Consider the following 20,401-nt stretch of genomic DNA (forward strand, 5'->3'; position numbering starts at 1 on the left):
AGTCATTTTCATTTACTTGACCCCAGTATTTAGTTGTCAAAGCATTACTGCAATGGAACATAGAGCTTTGGTTACTATTGTAGATATTGGTTATTTTTTGTGTATGTATTGCATCCTTTAAAAATAAAGACCTTAATGCCACTGGTTGTAAAAACATCTAGTGGTAAGTAATATAATAAATGTTGTTCTGTCCTCTAGGAATTCAGCGAAGGGCGATGAGAAGACTAATCTTACTGCCAAAGCCCTGGAAATGTCTCTGAAGTATAAGTTTGTGACTCCTCTGACATCCATGGTGGTCACAAAGCCAGAAGACAATATTGATAAAGCTGCAATTGCTGACAAGCCACTAGAAGGTACCTATACTTACTAATTTTTATAATGTTACCATGACATAAGTGATATCATCACATACACGAAATAGCTGTATTTACATGTGGAGATAGTCTGAAGCACTTTAGTGAAGCAGTCCTATAAGCTTGGAAAAGAATGTAAATGTTTTATTGATCTAGAAAATGATGCTTTTATAGGCGGCTATGTATTCTGAATTACCTTTTGAAGGATTGGATTTTGAAGGATTGGATTGATTGGATTGGATTAAGTATGGTTTGTAACTGGCTGACAAACCATACTCAACAAGTGGTCCTTAATGATACTACATCTACATGGAGAGTTTGGTACTATATCTACATGGATGCTCTCTGTTTAAACACAGTGACTACCCTGTCAGTGATGGTGAGGGTGATGTTTGTTCTTGGTAGTTATTTGATTAGGCTGTTTATTCTTTGATAATTTATTGGAGTTGTTAGCGCCTTGATTTCCCTTTGAATCCCACTCCAAGCACCAAGGATTCCAGAGGGACAGTATTTATTTCACATTCCTATAAAGATTTCACAATTCTTTATAGGACTATAAATTGTTAATGTTCTTGCAGAGCATTTTTGTTTATCAAAGCAATATTTTATTAATAATGTCATTCTTCCTTTTACTTTTCACCTTTTGCCATGTTGGAACAGCTGAGGGTAAGTTTGACTTTTATTTAAATTTTTAGCTTTAAATTTTAAAAAAAATAAATTAATATAACTAAATGGTATTGGGAGTTCATTGCTACCAATGATATGGATCTTGAGGCTCATCTGTTTGTTTGTTTGTTTGTTTGGTTGGTTGGTTGGTTGGTTGGTTGGTTGGTTGATTTCTATGCCGCCCTTCTCCTGGGACTCAGGGTGGCATACAGCATATTAGAAATCTACATATTATAAATATAAATATAAATATTTTATATTTAAAATATAAAATATTTTATATTTAAAATATAAAATATTTTATATTTTAAATATAAAATATTTTATATTTAAAATGTAAAATATATCAAACATAAATTTGATATATGTCAAAACTGGCCATGTGAATGGAGAAATATTTGGTCTGGATAATGGATGTTTGTAGGAACTGGCGGCATTCATTTGGCATTCAGTAGAATGACAAAAGTAGAATTGAGGCAAAGTATCACAAGCTCCACACTTTCATCTATGTATGAGACACTACAACATGTATAACAAAGAATGGACTTTTATATGCAATGCAGTAAGGCTGCTAATTCTGTGAAGCACGTGGGGTGGCTAGAAGAATCATACTGAGAAATTAGAAAAGTAATTTTATTTTGGATTTGAATGAATGGTTGTTGAAAATGTATGATCTATCTACTTTGGAAAGGGTATTTTTTACTAATTAAAGAATGTAGCAATGCGTTTATGCTATAGCAGCAATTTTGCGAAGATTTAAAATAATATTTTGTATTGATTATATTAGTGTATTTATTAGTAAGCTAGTGGCTTTTGATAACTGTAAGCATTTCTACCCCTTTTTTCTCTTAGTTTGTTTGGGATTGGGGGGTTTTGTCTAATTTCCCCCCTTTTTTCTTTTGGTTTCTATTGTAATGTAAAATTGTTTTGTTAATTGTGCATATTAAATAGGTAAAATTAAAATTAAAAATCTTGCTCCCTTTCTCTACTGCATAATATACACTGCTCAAAAAAATAAAGGGAACACTCCAAGAACACATCCTAGATCTGCATGAATGAAATATTCTCATTGAATACTTTGTTCTGTACAAAGTTGTATGTGCTGACAACATGTGAAATTTATTGTCAATCAGTGTTGCTTCCTAAGTGGACAGTTTGATTTTATAGAAGTTTGATTTACTTGGAGTTATATTGTGTTGTTTAAGTGTTCCCTTTTTATTTTTTTTGAGCAGTACTTTTAGAATGCACTGGAAAAAGTAATTGAAACTGATTTGAATGCTGGGTGTGGCTTATGGGTACAGTATTTTGATCCTTCAGGAATGCATCTGTAGAAATTCCTAATAATAAAATAACACTTTAAAAAAGTGAGGATTTCTGGTTCTTTTCCTTATTCATATTAATGTAATTCTTTGCATTTCTTTCATTTGCAGCTACTCGACAATGTAAGTGACAATTCTATATTTTTGAACTATCTAATTTCATTAAAAAGGAATTGGATAAAATTCTTTCTGTTACATTTCTTCTGAACTGATTGAAAATACTGTTAACAGTAATATTAAAAAAAACCCACAGAAATACATTATTTTCCTTGTTTGCATAATCAGTCTGCCTGTAGAACTGAAAATTGTATTGCTTTTTTAGTTGGATTTTATTGTTTTGTAGTAAAAGAATAAGTTATAAACTGCTCAAAAATCTCTAGTGAGAAACACTATAGATAGATAGATAGATAGATAGATAGATAGATAGACAGACAGACAGACAGACAGACAGACAGACAGACAGACAGACAGACAGACAGACAGACAGACAGATATTTAGATAGATGGATGGATAGGATAGGATAGGATTGGCCAAGTGTGATTAGACACTCAAGGAATTTTTCTTGGTGTATACGCTATAGATAGATAGATAGATAGATAGATAGATAGATAGATAGATAGATAGATAGATAGATAGATAGATAGATAGATAGATAGATCGGTGGGTGGGTGGGTGGTTGGGTGGGTTGGGTGGATGGATGGATAAATCCACTTCATCTCCAAGAGTTTTTATCTCCATACATTTATCTTTTGACAAAAATCATTTTAAAGTTATTTAGTATCGTGACCATCAATGGAATGTCCTTTTACTCAGGATCTGTCTTCTATACAGTCATAAAGTTGTTATTGTGGTCAATGTAGCTATCTCTGAAGTGGATTTCTTCCCATTGGGCAAATCTTATAGAAGAACATGACTAAATCTTCATTGACATATATCAGGATAATCTTTCAAGTGGTTGAAATAAAACTGTTTTAATAAAAGCAACTCACTGGAAAGGACAGAATGGAACCAATGGGAATGCCCAAAATGAACCATTATAATTTTTGACCAGTTAATCCTTGACAGAAATTCTTCAAGTATATCAGATTCATTATACTCTTCTTGTATGACTTTTCTTTATTAGTTGATTGGAATCTCATTGGAATGATACATGTTATTTTATTTCATTCATATTGTTTTTTTCCCTTTACTTACTTGACAATAACAGACATTTTACAAATAAAAAACAGTCACATGAAATATAGCGTTCACTGAAACTCTGCTGGTAAAATCAGGATGAAAACTGAGATGAAAATTCAGTGTGCCTTAAAGTTGGTAAAACAAATACAGTATCCAAATTTCAGTTGTGTAACCCCTTTTCTCCCCCCTCCCCCCCGTGCAGCAGTACCAGCATCTTCTTATCCATCATATAGCTCATCAAGACCTAGTCACAGATACACAAGTGGTAAGTTTGGTTTTGATGTGTTTTTTGTGTAAGTGTGTGTGTGTGTGTGTGTGTGTGTAAATGGAAAGAAGGAGAAAAGTGTAATATCTAAAGTCTGCTGGTGGACACTTTACATTGTGATTTTTTTTTTTACCATAAAACAAATTAGTAATATACATGGGTCCCATCCAGTGGTGTGATTCAAATAATTTAACAACCAATTTGCCCAGGTTAGCTGTTGTGGGAAGTGTGGCCCATCTCCGTCTTCCATATCTGCTGCACATTTGGGATGGCCAACCTGACCTGGGCAGGCTGGTTGTTAAATTACACACACACATGCTGTCAAAGTGGATCCGCTGTGTTGTGCTGCAATGGAGAAACGGGCAATGGAGCAGCTTGAACGAGGGAAGGAGGAGGAATAGGGAGAAGAAAGAGGGAAAGCAGCCTTCTCCTTCTCTCCTTCTGTTCTCTGTTTCCTGTTTTTCCATTGCAGCACAACACAGTGCCCAGGAGCCACTTTGAGAGTGGGGAGTGAGTAATTTAACAAGCAATTTGCCTGAACCAGTGTGAACCAGCTGAATCCCACTACTGGTCCCATCTAATTTGGAGGTTTAGGACTATGCTAAAAGAGTAGTGTACAGACCCTTTTCTTTCGCAGATTATATCCCTTTTTTGTTTCTAGTTTTCTCTAACTGTGGTTTGCCATGCCACAAAACCTGGAAAATAATAATTTAGTTATCATGACTGAAAATCCTGCCTTGCCAAACCATTTGCAGGTAGGCCTTGCAATTGGGATTGGGATTTCTTTCTTGGAATTTCTTTCCTGGAATTTCTATTTGCAGGTAGTTCTTGCAACTGGGGTTGGAATTTCTGTTGCTAAGTGATGCAACAGTAAAGTGCAATATGATGTAACCGCATTGCTTAGCAACAGCAACACCAGTGATCCCTGCTGCCATCATTCAGCAAAGATGACAGGTCTTTAGGTGAGCTCCAGGTGACTTGCAAAAATGGCCAGCAGGCAGGCAAGATATAGTGCATAGTGCAGGCATAGTAGTGCAGGAATGGCTATTACCAGGCAGAGGAGGGTGCAAGAGATTTACCAGAATGACTTGCAGCCTTCCCTGTCAATTTCCTTGTTGACTTTGCTTGTGGGAAGCCAGCAGAGTAGGTGTCAAAAGATAAACATATAATCATGGGATACTACAATCCTTGGAAGTGTGAAACAGTTGTCAACTGTCCAGATCACAGTCACATGACTGTGGGAGTGCTGTGATGGCTGGAACTTAGAAGACCGGTAGCATTAATTAATTAATTAATTTAATTAATTAATTAATTAATTTTGTCCAATACACAATAATACACAATGAATGTTATAGAGGATATAGTAGAGAAGAAATACGAGATATAGGAGAGACTATAGGACAGGGGACGGAAGGCACTCTAGTGCGCTTATATACGTCCCTTGATGTAAGTCTTCTTTTTCAGTCCCAATGTAATTTTCAACAGTCATTTAATGGGTGGTCTTTATAGCTATATTATCATCCCTCTCAAAATATTAATCAGATGATTCATCAATTATAGCAAACACTGATTAGAAAACTCTAAGATATGGATAAGAGAATTTCTGAACAAAAGGAGATAAGTAAGTGAATCTATTTTTTTTTAAAAAATATTTTTTTATTTACATATAAACAAACAATTAAACAATTAAACAATAACAACTAACAGTACATTTGCATAAGTAGGTGAATCTAAATCTAAAACTCCAATGCAAACTTTATATGAAAATATTTCCATCCCATATTCGCATCGTACTCATGTCAGAAGCAGCAAGGCATTTCTGGGTTGAAAAGATTAGCCGGTAACATTACCATTTCTTGGGGACGTCCAATTGGAGGATCCTTCCGTGTCCCTAGCAAGAGCTGGAGTGAAGGATGGGAGCTCACCCCACCTCACCGCAGCATTTGGGTCTCGAATGTGGTCTTGCTAACCTCCAATCCAACATCCTAACCATGTGAGCCACTGTGCTACCTTCAACACATATTGAATGGCAGATATCTCATAGAACCTAGCCATAAAGTTTCAATCAAATGGCTTTGGAATTAAACCTCAAATGTGCAAAATAAAATCTTTCACAGTGATGCAAAATTCACAATGTAGTGTGTTTGGTTTAAAGTCTTGTGTGAATGTAATTTGATCAAAAGCAACATAGCCATTGTGTACTGTATATCATGGCTTATAATAATGAGGTGTAGTCAGCCATCTGGGACATGCAACAAGCAGAGGTTAAAACAAACTATGGCTGACTACAATGCCAACCAAACACCTGAGTTCAGACTCTTTTTTGAATATATTGATGACATTAATGATAAAAGGGGCAAAACATTACTTATCTATAGAAGGCTTTGTATGAGAATCAAAGACCAAGCAGCCCATTTCTCTCTGCAGTTGATGGAGATCCACATTTCATCATAGACATCCCACAAGAAGATGATCATCTTTGCTTTAACATTTATGAAGATCCAGGGAAAATTTTAAACCTTATCAGGGACCCTAGTACAGGTAAGTTGAAATGACCCTGCCAAGAGACAGATTTCTTATTTAATCTCCTGCCTAAGAAATAGCTCAGATATTTGTGTGTTTGTCGATTTAATCAATTTATATGATCATCAAATTTACAAATTGAAACTTTGGGCAACTTGCCTAGGATTAAAGCAGAAAAATAAGGGGAAGGGTGTTTGTGTGTGTTTGTGTGTCACAACATGTAATCATTAGCAAACACAGTGCATCCAAGGTAGTTACAAAACAAGCTGAACTAACACCATGACATGATGACTGGAGGAAAGAGCCACATTTTCACAGCTTTACAAAAGAGCAGTAATACTGGGGCCATCCAAATCTTTAAGAAGGGGGCAGGATAGTAGATAACGTTCCATATAAATAGTCTGTAACAGAGAAGGAACGGAACTGAAAAAGAAATTTTGTAATATTTATTATTACAGTAATTTTGCCGGGCGTAAAACATACTGTTTCATTTTACTAATGTATTTCAGTATTTCAAACTGCTTGATCATCCTTTAATTGTATTTATTTATAGAATAAAATCAAATTGTTTTCCATTGAAAGAGCCTCTCCTCTTCATTCTTTTTAAAGGCATTACAGTCAATGGAGAGCTGATTGGAAATAAGCAGAGCAGGAATGATGTCCAGCCACAGAACAGCTATATCGGGAGAATTGGGATTGTCAATGAAGAACTGAATTTAAAGCTTGAAGTAACTCCTGAGAAAATCATTCTACACAATGGCACAAAGCAGATGACATTCACATGGTTGGATGAAGTTACCATAGCAAATCCCACGTAAGAGCCTAAATCACATTTAAACCCTGCTGTTCTGTTCGGGTCGTATGCGACCCGAAGCCAAGTTTGAGTCCCTGTAAAAAATTTTCCCTGCATATCTGAAACTTGAAATTTCATGACTTTTCATCATTTCAGGGGTTCTCTCTATGAGAATTTTTTTGGGGGGGTGGGGGGCTTAGTTTTTGCTGAGCAAAAAAAGTTCCTAATGTTATGTTCGGGTCACATACGACCCGGACCGAAAACACTTCATTTGAAGTGCTTATGTTTGGTCAATTTGAAAACTTTTTTCACTTGGAAAGTAGTCTGAACATTTCTGCACACAATGATATGAAAATTGAAATGAAAAAATTAATCCTTATTGGTTTATTTTGCACATAAATGTGCCGCCCCCCCCGTTTTTGTGATTTTTTTTCAATTTATGGATAGTTTTGCTTGCAAAATCCATTCTATTTTACTGGAGTTGGTGTGGGATTGGTAGCTTGAACATTTCTGAATATAAGAAAAATATAAAGGAACTGAAAAAAATGATTCTTACTGGTTTTTTAACATCAGAAATAAGGCCTCCCCCCCCCCCTCGGCTGCTTGCAATCATTTTCACTTTTTATTTTTTTATGCTCCAAATCCGAAATATTCTTTAAAATCTTAGGCATTCATTTACTCAATTTAACAATGCTGGTCATCAAAAAATATTTTTGGGGTGGTGGCTAATTGTTTTCTGGGCAAAAAAAAATCATAACTTCAAATCTGTTTCTGTTCGTATATGACAGGACCAAAAATATTTTTTTTAGGTACTTGAATTTAATCTTTTTGAAAACTTTTTCAACTGGAAAACTAGTTTGAACATTTATGAACATAATGATATGAAAATTGAACTGGAAAAATTGAGACTTATATTTTTATTTTGATCAAAAAGCCCCTCCCCCCATCCTTTCTGAATTTCGTGTCAATTTATATTTTTTAAGGCTACAAATCCCTAAGGAATTTTCCCCCAAAAGGTTTTATATACTAAATTGAACATTTCTGAACATGAGAAAAATATAAATGAACTGAAAAAAATGGTTCTTATTGGTTTATTTTTGCCACAAAAGGGCCACCCCCCCCGGCCTTGCTGTGTGCCATTATTGTCACTGTTTATACATATTTGTCTATAAATATTTGGAATATCCTTTTGAAAATCAACCACATTGTAGCCAGATAACTAATTTTATGAAAGAAATCCATTTTACTAAAAAAAAGTATGTAAGTTTGAAATTAACAGCATAATTTTTATATAAATTGAAATAAATTTATATGCAAAATAAACCAATATGCATCAATTTTTCCAGTTCAATTTTCATATCATTATGTTCAGAAATGTTCAAGCTACAAATCCCACACCAACTTTAGCAAAATAGAATGCATTCTGCTAGCAAAACTATCCATAAAGTAAAGACTATTTCACAAAAACGGGGGGAGGCACATTTATGTGCAAAATAAACCAATAAGGATTAATTTTTTCAGTTCAATTTTCATATCATTGTGTGCAGTAATGTTCAAGCTACCAATCCCACACCAACTTTAGTAAAATAGAATGCATTTTGCAAGCAAAACTATCCATAAATTGAAAAAAAATCACAAAAACGGGGGGGGCAGCACATTTATGTGCAAAATAAACCAATAAGGATTAATTTTTTCATTTCAATTTTCATATCATTGTGTGCAGAAATGTTCAGACTACTTTCCAAGTGAAAAAAGTTTTCAAATTGACCAAACATAAGCACTTCAAATGAAGTGTTTTCTGTCCGGGTCGTATGTGACCCGAACATATCACTAGGAACTTTTTTCGAACAGCATACAAGGGTTAAAAGTAAACTGGACTTGAGTCAAGAAACTCAAAGAAGGATGCTGATCCATCAAAGTATTTTATTTTATTATTTAATTCATGTTTATTTTTAGGCAAGGGCAGTATCATACTCTGATTCCTGTTTTAACCTCATAACAAGAATGTAGAGTGGGTTATATTGAAAGATAGCAAGTAATCTGAACTTTAATTATGATTTAACAGAGATAATATGCTTAACCAGGATACTTATTCCATGAGACAATCTCTCTCTCTTCTTGTCCCCCCTATCTCTCTCCCTCCCTTCCTTCCTCTCTCTCTCTCTTTTGTGTGTGTGTGAGAGAGAGAGAGAGAGAACAGAGAAACAGTAGCATAAACATCAGATAATTTTGCTACATTTCCCTAGTGCAAGAAATAGAAAGGGACAGCAACAATACTCATAAAAGATTTAAAAACATAAAGCATTCTTCATTTGCAATGTATTAGTATCCCCTTAGAAATAAGACCTATTGAATTCAATAAATTCTCCTCCAAAACATGTATAGAATCAGGGTTATGTTTTTCATTTAGAATTATCCCTTCTAACTGATGTTATCTGTAGTGCTAGTTGTTCTTTGAATCTTTGACAAATACAATGATATGAAAAGGGCATCCATTCTGGTCCTTTCTGTCTGAGCCCAAACTGATTGGAATTTAGTGTGCCAGAACTAGTACGGTCCTTTCCTCAATGATTGTGATTGATGCTTTAGGATCAAACACATACTCTGCCATGTTTCTAAAAAGCTTAAGTCGTACTTGCTCTACTTTTCAGAGTATAAGATGCACTTCCCCCCTCTAAAAGAGGTGGAAATGTTGGTGCTTCATATATACCGAATACAGCCAGTTTTGGCCTCCTGAAACCCCGATCCATATATCTCATTTTTGTCAAAAACAGGCCCATTTTTCACAAAAACGGGGCATGCAGAGAGTTTGGGAAGCCTACAGAGTGCTCCTGGGGCCTGGGAAGGGAAAAACCATGATGGGAGGGGAGTTTGGGAGGTGGAAAATGGACCCATTTTTGCCCTCTGTGCCCCCTGTTTCTGCAAAAAATGGGCCCGTTTTTCACCGCCACCTCCACTCCCCAATTACATTTTGCCCTCTCTAGCCCCCAGGAGCACTCTACAGCCATACCCTTTGTGCATCCTGCTTTTGTGACAAACAGGCTCATTTTTCGCAAAAACAGGGCACGCAGAGGTTTGAGAGGCCTGCAGGGTTCTCCTGGTGACCAGAGAGGGCAAACACATTTTTTCTCTTGTTTACTTCTTTGAAATCTTGGTGCATCTTATATTCCAGTGTGTCTTATAGTCCAAAAAATATAGTAACTTTCCACAGCCAGTCTGAACCGTTCACATTGAGGGAGACTATTTTACTTGGTTGGACGTTTCAGAATGAAGCATTAGTGATGTAACTTAGCTTGGATAATTAAACAATTGCAAGAAAGCAACCCAGCTCAGACAAACAAAGTGGAATTTTGCCAGTTTTAGTTGCTAAAGAAACACTGATTCTGGGTTATATTAGAAGATTTGCAAAGCTTGGAATTTCTTCGTGATGGGTTGGGTAAATTGATAGCAGTAGTTCTGCCTGTCTCAATGATAAAAATGGCTTGGATTTCCTGCTTATACTACTATAGTATTGACCTTGATCATGTTTTCTCATGCAAACTAGTCTGACCTTGAAAATTATCCGAAAGAAGAGCGTGGAAGTATCTATGGGTGAAGGAGCAACATTTGTAATAATTTTACATCAAACTTGGCGGAGAAATCCAAAACATGGAGATTTTCTAGGGTTCTATGCACTGGATAGCCACAGACTATCTGAACGTACCCATGGTTTATTAGGTAGGCATTTGTGCAACATTTTTGATGTGCAGAAGTTAAACATATTTGTTCATTCTATTTAAATCTGAAAGCCTCTGATAACTGAAACTTCCTTCCATAAAATATTGTCCTTGAAAAGATGAAAAGTAGCAAGAAACTGTTTTATTATTAATATACAAGAATAAATCTTGGATTTCTTGATGTAATAAAAATTATTTTCCTTTTTGGTAATTCTTTCATAAATTTATGTAGGTATCCGAAGAGTTGATCTTATTCCATAGAAAAGCTTCCAGATACAAGATGACTATTTGTCTTATTGCTTTATATTACAACCATCCTTTGAATGATGATATCATATCAGCATTGCAAAATGAGATATATTATGTCCATTTTTTTTTTACAAAAAGATTAAAATATGAGGAGGTAGTAAGAAAAATATGAGACGGGAGTGTGTGTATCAAAAGGTAGTGCTATTGTTTTCAATCCCTTTTATTTTAAATGAATGGCAGCAATAATGTTAGAAGCATAGAATCAGGAAGGGTATCCAGCGAGTAAAGAGTCAGCTCCATCCAGTCTGTCTGACTCTACTCAAAATTAAGGGATTACACAGGGTCAAAATAAGGGAGGTTTTTTAAAAAAAGTAAAAGCTGCCAAAAAAATAAAACAAAAAAGAAATAACAAGAATGTATTTAACTATAAACTTAGGAACTTAAAAATGTTTTTTGAAATAAACAGCAAAAAGTTGATTAAAACTTTTAGAAAGCTGCAAGACAATTAAGGGTCCAGATTAATTTGAAATAAGAATTTGGAATTAATTATAAAGAATCCTTCCTGCAAGAAAATGGTTTTTTTAAAAAATATATAATGCAAGATTTTAAAAATTAGACACTAAAGGGAATCAAATATTTCACTTAAAGAGAAGAACACATAAACTTGTTTAATAGATACAGAATGGTGAATTCTAGAAAACAATTTAACTGATGCTTTCATCTTCAGGTCAGTTTTTTCACCCAATTAATTTTACCATACTTGAAGTCCACCCTGGATCTACTCCAGAGAAACCAGATGCTACTATGGTTGTTAAAAATCACCAGCTGACAGTCACCAGGTAAGTAATCATTCAAGGATTGTGGAGATGGTATTTTGCCAGCAGGAAGTTTGCCTTTTAATTTTCACTCTCTGTGATTTTTCTGCAGGGGATGGCAAAAAGACTACACTGAAGATTCAAAACATGGCACAGATGTTCCTTGCTGGTTTATTCACAATAATGCGGAAGGTCTGATTGATGGCACATACACTGACTATATAGTCCCTAGTCTATTTTAACAAAAAAGATCTAATTATGGTTAGGGCCTTTTGAAACAATAAAATATTATCATTCCATGGCTTTTGTGCCTAATCTGCAAAATCATAATGAATTATATTTTCTTCTCTATGGTGAAATACTCCTATACCATATGCTTAATCAAAAGGAATCACAGATCACCAGTTAATCTACAAAAGCCATGAGCTATTGCCTCTTCCTACAGGGCAAGACTCTTTTTAATATTGGCTCTGATAATGTCCTCTCTATAGTTAAATGAAACAAAATATAAGATTGTTAGAAAGAGGAATTTACCTTATGTTAAAAACCTTATAAAAGCTGATGTAACATCTGGAAAATTTTACATAATTTTCAACGGATATTAAAATTTGTGCTTCAAGATTTTGAAGTAGGTATATATTGTGTTTGTATTTATTCTACACATATTATTCTACACATTTTCATTTGAAAAACACACAATTACAAAACTCAATCCAATAAAATTAGTTCACAAATTAACAGTCAAACCTAAACAAATATTAGCAGCAAAGACAAATCAAACATAACAATTGTACTTATGTAACATATTTAAAACCATGCCTTGCCATACATCAATCATATATAAATCCTTATATATCCATACATACTAAAATAAAAGAGAACTTGGAAACTGTTAAATTATCTCCCTCTCTGCTTTATTAATTGTAATATCCTAGTTAAATAAAACCTTCTTTAAATCCCTTTTAAAGAGTCCCATGGGATTCGGCGGCACATAAATCAAATCAAATCAAATCAAATTAAATCAAATCAAATCAAATCAAATCAAATCAAATCAAATCAAATCAAATCAAATCAAATCAAATCAAATCAAATCAAATCAAATCAAATCAAATCAAATCAAATCAAATCAAATCAAATCAAATCAAATCAAATCAAATCAAATCAAATCAAATCAAATCAAATCAAATCAAATCAAATCAAATCAAATCAAATCAAATCAAATCAAATCAAATCAAATCAAATCAAATCAAATCAAATCAAATCAAATCAAATCAAATCAAATCAAATCAAATCAAATCAAATCAAATCAAATCAAATCAAATCAAATCAAATCAAATCAAATCAAATCAATTCAATTCAATTCAATTCAATTCAATTCAATTCAATTCAATTCAATTCAATTCAATTCAATTCAATTCAATTCAATTCAATTCAATTCAATTCAATTCAATTCAATTAAATTAAATTAAATTAAATTAAATTAAATTAAATTAAATTAAATTAAATTAAATTAAATTAAATTAAATTAAATTAAATTAAATTAAATTAAATTAAATTAAATTAAATTAAATTAAATTAAATTAAAAATTAAATTAAATTAAATTAAATTAAATTAAATTAAATTAAATTAAATTAAATTAAATTAAATTAAATTAAATTAAATTAAATTAAATTAAATTAAATTAAATTAATTAAATTAAATTAAATTAAATTAAATTAAATTAAATTAAATTAAATTAAATTAAATTAAATTAAATTAAATTAAATTAAATTAAATTAAATTAAATTAAATTAAATTAAATTAAATTAAATTAAATTAAATTAAATTAAATTAAATTAAATTAAATTAAATTAAATTAAATTAAATTAAATTAAATTAAATTAAATTAAATTAAATTAAATTAAATTAAATTAAATTAAATTAAATTAAATTAAATTAAATTAAATTAAATTAAATTAAATTAAATTAAATTAAATTAAATTAAATTAAATTAAATTAAATTAAATTAAATTAAATTAAATTAAATTAAATTATTAAATTAAATTAATTAAATTAAATTAAATTAAATTAAATTAAATTAAATTAAATTAAATTAAATTAAATTAAATTAAATTAAATTAAATTAAATTAAATTAAATTAAATTAAATTAAATTAAATTAAATTAAATTAAATTAAATTAAATTAAATTAAATTAAATTAAATTAAATTAAATTAAATTAAATTAAATTAAATTAAATTTTAGTGGGCCAGAAGCTTTGGGGGGGGTGGGGAGCAGTGTAAAGGAGGAATCTGAGTCCAGGGAAGTGGAAAGGAGGCCTTCTCAGAAAAGTGTAAAGAACAAATAGGATTGTAAGAAGAAATAATGGCAGACAAATCTTGAGGGGGTTCCCAACACAAGAACTAACAGTTAATCCTTGCTTACAGAACACAACTGGGATTGGAAAATATTTTATTTATTTGTTTGTTTGTTTATTTATTTGTTTGTTTATTGTTTGATTTGATTTGATTTGATTTGATTTGATTTGATTTGATTTGATTTGATTTGATTTGATTTGATTTGATTTGATTTGATTTGATTTGATTTGATTTGATTTGATTTGATTTGATTTGATTTGATTTGATTTGATTTGATTTGATTTGATTTGATTTGATTTTTATGCCGCCTTTCTTCTTAGACTCAGGGCGGCTTACAACATGTTAGCAATAGCACTTTTTAACAGAGCCAGAATATTGCCCCCACTATCCAGGTCCTCATTTTACCCACCTCAGAAGGATGGAAGGCTGAGTCAACCTGGAGCCGGTGATGAGATTTGAACCGCTGACCTACAGATCTACAATCAGCTTCAGTGGCCTGCAGTACTGCACTCTACCTGCTGTGCCACCCCGGCCCTGTTAATATGTCATTAATAAAAATATGTCATTAAGTGAAATATCATGTGACTGTGAGGGGCTTAAAACCTCATTTCTGGGACAATTGTTAAGCAAATAATTGTGAGACATTAAATGAGACAGCACATGACTATGACTTGCAGTTTTACTGTTGCCTGCTCTATTGACATGGCTTGTCAGAGGCTGCTTGCAAAGTGTGTGAATGGTGACCATGTGTCTGCAGGATGTTGTCACAATCATAAATGCAAGTGCCTTTTTCAGTGCCATTGTAACTTTGTATGGTCACTAACTGAGGCAGTTGGCAAGCAAGGCCTATCTTTGCTGACATAAGACTAGCCCAAAGACACTGTCCTGAATCAAGATTATGCGATAGGGAGCACAGGCCTGCAGATTATATTCCTGCAATAATATAATCATGAGATAACCAAGGCATACACCAATAAAGCAGTAACCTCATTCATTAGAGCCCACAAATATCCATCAAATGTCTACAAGTATGAGGAAATACCCTATCAGGTCCCCGGGTATACTAACAGAAGTAAAAGGTCAAGCTAAAGAAGTCCCTGAGAATTTTACTCCACTAGTTGTTTGTTTGTTTGTTTGTGTTGTGATTCAGTCTGAGGCTCCTCAGGGAACGGCTGGAACTCTGCCGGCTCCATGCTCAGAGGGGGAGGACCAGGCAGATGGGGAAGAGGAATGTCAGGATGAGGAGGAGGGGGAACAGCCTGAGACCCCCGGGGGGGAGCTCTCCCCAGCGAGTAGCCTGGAGTCATTAGATGAGAATGCACAAGCCATCATAGATATGAGGCAGAGAAGGGCAGCACAAAGAAGGGGACAATTAGCCAGGTATTTCCATCCCTAATAGGCAGCAGCTGGGTTTGGGTGTGGTTCTCCTCAGAAAGGTTGAAAAGGCAGGCCCGCCCTTCCTGTATTGTGGAGAGTTATCTTTTGGGAGTCCTGTGACCTTGCTTCGATCCTTGGCGTCTCTGATTCTGGCTTGTGGCCTCGAAGGCTGAAAACTTGGGGGAGGCGTGGGTTTTATTATCTACAGTGGTGTGTGTGCCAGCAAGAAGCCTGTTGTATTGTCTGGCCGTCGTGACTCTTCTGTGAAGCTTCATAGCATTCCAGTTTGTAAGAACAGTTTTTGTTATCTGTGTTTGTTTTCAAAGATATAAAATGACTTTGCTTTTTACCAGCGTGTCTGGCTACTCTTTTTAGTTGGTGTTGATGTCTGGGGGAACCCAGACAGAACAGTTTGTTTGTTTGTTTGTTTGTTTACTTACTTACTTACTTACTTACTTACTTACTTACTTACTTACTTACTTACTTATTAGATTTGTATGCCGCCCCTCTCCGTAGACTCGGGGCGGCTCACAACAGCAATAGAACAATTCATAACAAATCTATTAATTTAAAAAACATTTAAAAAAAACCCATTATTAATCAAACATACATACAAACATACCATACATAAATTGTATAGGCCTGGAGGAGATATCTCAATTCCCCCATGCCTGGCAGCAAAGTTGGGTTTTAAGGAGTTTACGGAAGGCAAGGAGGGTGGAGGCAGTTCTAATCTCCAGGGGGAGCTGGTTCCAGAGAGTCGGGGCCGCCACAGAGAAGGCTCTTCCCCTGGGACCCGCCAAACAACATTGTTTAGTCGACGGGACCTGGAGAAGGCCAACTCTGTGGGACCTAATCGGTTGCTGGGATTCGTGCGGCAGAAGGCGGTCCCGGAGGTATTCTGGTCCGATGCCATGAAGAGCTTTATAGGTCATAACCAACACTTTGAATTGTGACCGGAAATTGATTGGCAACCAATGCAGACTGCGGAGTGTTGGTGTGACATGGGCATACCCTGTTGTTGACAGGGGCAGTGTTTATCTCTGTTGCAAAGCCATTGAGCCAGCGTTGTAGTCATTTGGCCAGCATGACATCACTCTTACCTTCCCACTGAAATGGTACCTATTTACGTTTGCATGCTTTTGAACTGCTAGGCTGGCAAGAACTGGGATGACAATGGGCGCTCACTCCATCGTAGGCAACGAACCTGAGCTGCCAGCCTTCCAGCCAACAAACCCAGCACCTTAAATGCTGAGCCGCTTCACCAACCTATTCTAACAGAAGAGCTAGTCATAAAGTTCTCAGGATGTATCTGCTGATGACATACATCCTTTCAATCTGCAGGTGTAAAATTTGGAAATTTCTTTCATATAAGAAGTAATTAATCAGGCATTTAAAAAAAACCTAACACTGGCTGTCTCTATATCATTCTACTGAAGAGATAGGAACATTTTATCATGCATACAATGTAAGAGGATTCTAAAATGTTTTCACAGATAATTTTTTTGAAGCGCTTTATCATAGAAATTATGACACTTGCATGATTTAAAATATTGTGTGTTTGTACCTGTAACGTTGTTGTAAGTTGTAAGAAAAGATTCTGTGATCAACCAATAAATCAATGAATGCAATGTAAAATAGGGAAACTTCTCCCAAGCTTTCATGTGCCATAGGCATCATCAGTCAGGACCATAAATGTTAAGCTGGTCTGATGAGCTCATCAAAAGGAGCTCTCCAGACCGAACACAGAGGAAAGAAGCGTGCCAAACTAAGGTGACAGCTCTTAAATACCTCTAAGCGAACGAGATTAACCAATCAAACCCTGTTGCCAACATAACTAGTGAATAGGAGCCCAGATTGCTTAGCTCACTGACTCCCTCTATCTGTTCCTAAGATATTACAATAAACATCAGCTTTGGCCAACTGAAGCTTTTGCACAGTACTTTTTAGTACCATGTAGAAGGTGCAGACTAAATTATCAGCCTTAGTTATCCCTATGCCATATGCAGCAGTCTATACCAACAGCAAAGACAACACTGATCAGTTGTTTTACACAATCATATACCAAAATGTCCTACATGTTAATGACTACTTCACCTTCAACCGCAAAACACTCGAGCACGAAATCGATTTAAACTAAATGTCAACCGCTCCAAACCTGACTGCAAAAAATACGACTTCAGCAACAGAGTAATCAACGCCTGGAATGCACTACCTGATTCTGTGGTTTCTACTCCTAACCCCAAAACCTTTAACCTTAGACTATCTACAATTGATCTCTCCCCCTTTCTAAGAGGTCTGTAAAGGGCGTGCATAAGCGCACCACTGTGCCCACCATCCCTGACCTATTGTCTTCTTTTGTTACTTTTTATCATTACTTATCTAATGTTTTATTTGTACAATTTACCACCCTATAATTGTTTGGCTAAATAAATAAATAAATAAATCTTAGTATACCCAAACATACTTTTACTTCAACACATACATGCTATTCTACTAGGTTATAATCTCTATTTAGAGACTATTTTGTAAACCAATCAAATGCTGTTCACCAACCAGGAGATCCAGGCAATATAATGACATAACACAATAACCTTTCTATATCAAGTTTAAGATCTGAATTTTATTGTTACTTGTTTGATTCATATACATAAGGGGCATACATAAGTGCACTGGTGTGCCTTTCGTCTCCTGTCCAATTGTCTTTCCTTTCTCTCACTTATCATATATATTTTCTTTCTTTCATATATCCTCTCCTCTAAGTTCACTTTATCCTTATATATACTACTACATGTCTATTTTTCTTCCTATGTATTTGTGTATTGGACAAATGAATGAATAAAGAAAGAAAGAAAGAAAAAACATATGTAGATGCATAGCAATTTACACATTCAAGGGGAAAAACACTTTTCCCAATCAATAGTTGAAATGATGCTAAGGTGTACTTTATGTTGACATTTTTATCACACAGAAGTGCAAAATGCAGGAATCAGAATTTTTGGAAAAGCTATCCAGAGGTCTGCAAAATACTGTTCCAACTTATTGGGACTCCATGGGCCTTGTGTTATTAGAAAAAAGGAATCCTAATCCTAGAAATAGTACCTATTATTTTAATTTGAAGGCTGCAAAGGCCAAATTACTGTAGCTAGGGAGGAAAGGGAGAATCATAACATCTTTTAAAACCACAGTTTTCATTATAGTTCTGTCTTTTGGGAAATTCTTTAAATTGGTGTTTCTCCAGCTAAAGTGAAGTGCTAGCCATTCTCCCTACAGGTAGCAGAAAACAAACTGACTTGAAAGCTTCTATCTTTGTAGAAAATCTCTGTCTTGCTTATTTGCCCAATTACTAGCTGTGAATACAGCATCTTCCTCCAAAGTAATAGATGACAACTGGAATAGATATTATCCACTTTCAGGCTGCTAAACAACAGCATCAAAGTAAAAGGGAATATATACTTTTTTAACAAGCCAACATATGCCTGTCTCAACTCATAGGCTGGGGAAAACATGAAGGCAATGTCATAGGCCACGTAGAAAACAGATACTGCTAGGACAGTTTAGGTGTAAAAGGACAGTGGGGAGAGGTCCTATCTATTAATCATAGTAAAGGCTATGGCCAAATAATGGGCCTCACCCCTTTTAACTAGTTGGAACAATGTTATTAAACATAAGAGATAACCTAGGGATGTTTATTCTTAAGCAACTGCAAGTGTATTATTCTTCTGTTAAGTATATTACATAATTTTGTCATTCATTCATTCTTGTTTCATAACTGAGATCTAATCTAGACCATTGCAGAGGATTTTGCTGGTCCTCTATCCAAACCACTTATTCCAGACTTGGGAGTCAGAAGACACAATTCCTTAAGTGTTGTCCATCCTTTTTCATTTATTTGTCCATCCTTTTTCATTTATTTGTCCATCCTTTTTCATTTATTTGTCCATCCTTTTTCATTTATTTGTCCATCCTTTTTCATTTATTTATTTATTTTTGCTGCAACAAGGAATTTTTCATTGTACTGTATTTTACTTACAGGTTTAAAGGGATGTTCCTTAACTGATTTGCATATATATAGTACCTTTCTCTGAATTGTTTTCTTTCTTTTTTAAAAATTTCTTTATTGTTTTCAAAAATATTTCTCACATGTTTTGTTTAAGTTTTACAGATCTTATTCCATCTCTATTACCTTTTGTATATATCTTCCATTTCTCTATATCACTTATTTAATAGTATACATTCAATTATATATATCATTGGTATAATACATATTTGATCAATTATATATATCATTGGTATAATACATATTTAAAATAAAAGGAAAGAGGGAAAATGTTTACTCTTCATTTCTATTGACATTCATAAGGTATTTACTATTCTTTCTATATATACTGTTACTTTGTATTGTAATATTTTTAGTTTTTCTTTTGAATCCATTCATGCCATTTGTACCATGATCGTTTTGATTCTTTGATTTTAGTTCCCTTAATTGAATTTGTGATTTCATCCATCTCTACACATTTGTATATTTTGTCTATAATTAGGCTTTCTGATGGGATCTTTTCATTTTTCCACATTTGCGCTAGCGATATTCTAGCTGCGGTATTTATATCAGTCACAAGGAAGATAGTTTGCTTAGAATATTGTTTTTTCCAAATTCCTAGGAGCATACCTTCTGGAGTATATTCTGTTTTCTCTTTGGTGATTTCTATGAGCCATCTATGAATTATTTTCCATATTTTTTTGGATTATGGGGCAAGACCACCACATGTGAAAAAAGGAACATTTTTG

The 20,401-nt window shown here is 34.1% G+C and overlaps 1 protein-coding gene across 1 annotated transcript in view; it reads left to right on the forward strand.

The window, feature by feature from the left end:
- LOC139160595 (inter-alpha-trypsin inhibitor heavy chain H3-like) overlaps positions 1 to 12,507 on the forward strand; it is a 37,373-nt gene extending 24,866 nt beyond the window's left edge. Inside the window, exons 14-19 of the mRNA XM_070738664.1 lie at positions 199 to 359; positions 6,178 to 6,324; positions 6,916 to 7,120; positions 10,644 to 10,816; positions 11,792 to 11,903; positions 11,992 to 12,507. Of these exons, the coding sequence (XP_070594765.1) occupies positions 199 to 359; positions 6,178 to 6,324; positions 6,916 to 7,120; positions 10,644 to 10,816; positions 11,792 to 11,903; positions 11,992 to 12,121 (928 nt within the window). The 3' untranslated portion in view covers positions 12,122 to 12,507. The remainder of the gene's footprint in view (positions 1 to 198; positions 360 to 6,177; positions 6,325 to 6,915; positions 7,121 to 10,643; positions 10,817 to 11,791; positions 11,904 to 11,991) is intronic.
- Positions 12,508 to 20,401: the final 7,894 nt, after the last annotated feature.

Source organism: Erythrolamprus reginae, chromosome 2 (genome assembly GCF_031021105.1).
Source record: "Erythrolamprus reginae isolate rEryReg1 chromosome 2, rEryReg1.hap1, whole genome shotgun sequence".
Lineage (NCBI taxonomy): Eukaryota > Metazoa > Chordata > Lepidosauria > Squamata > Dipsadidae > Erythrolamprus > Erythrolamprus reginae.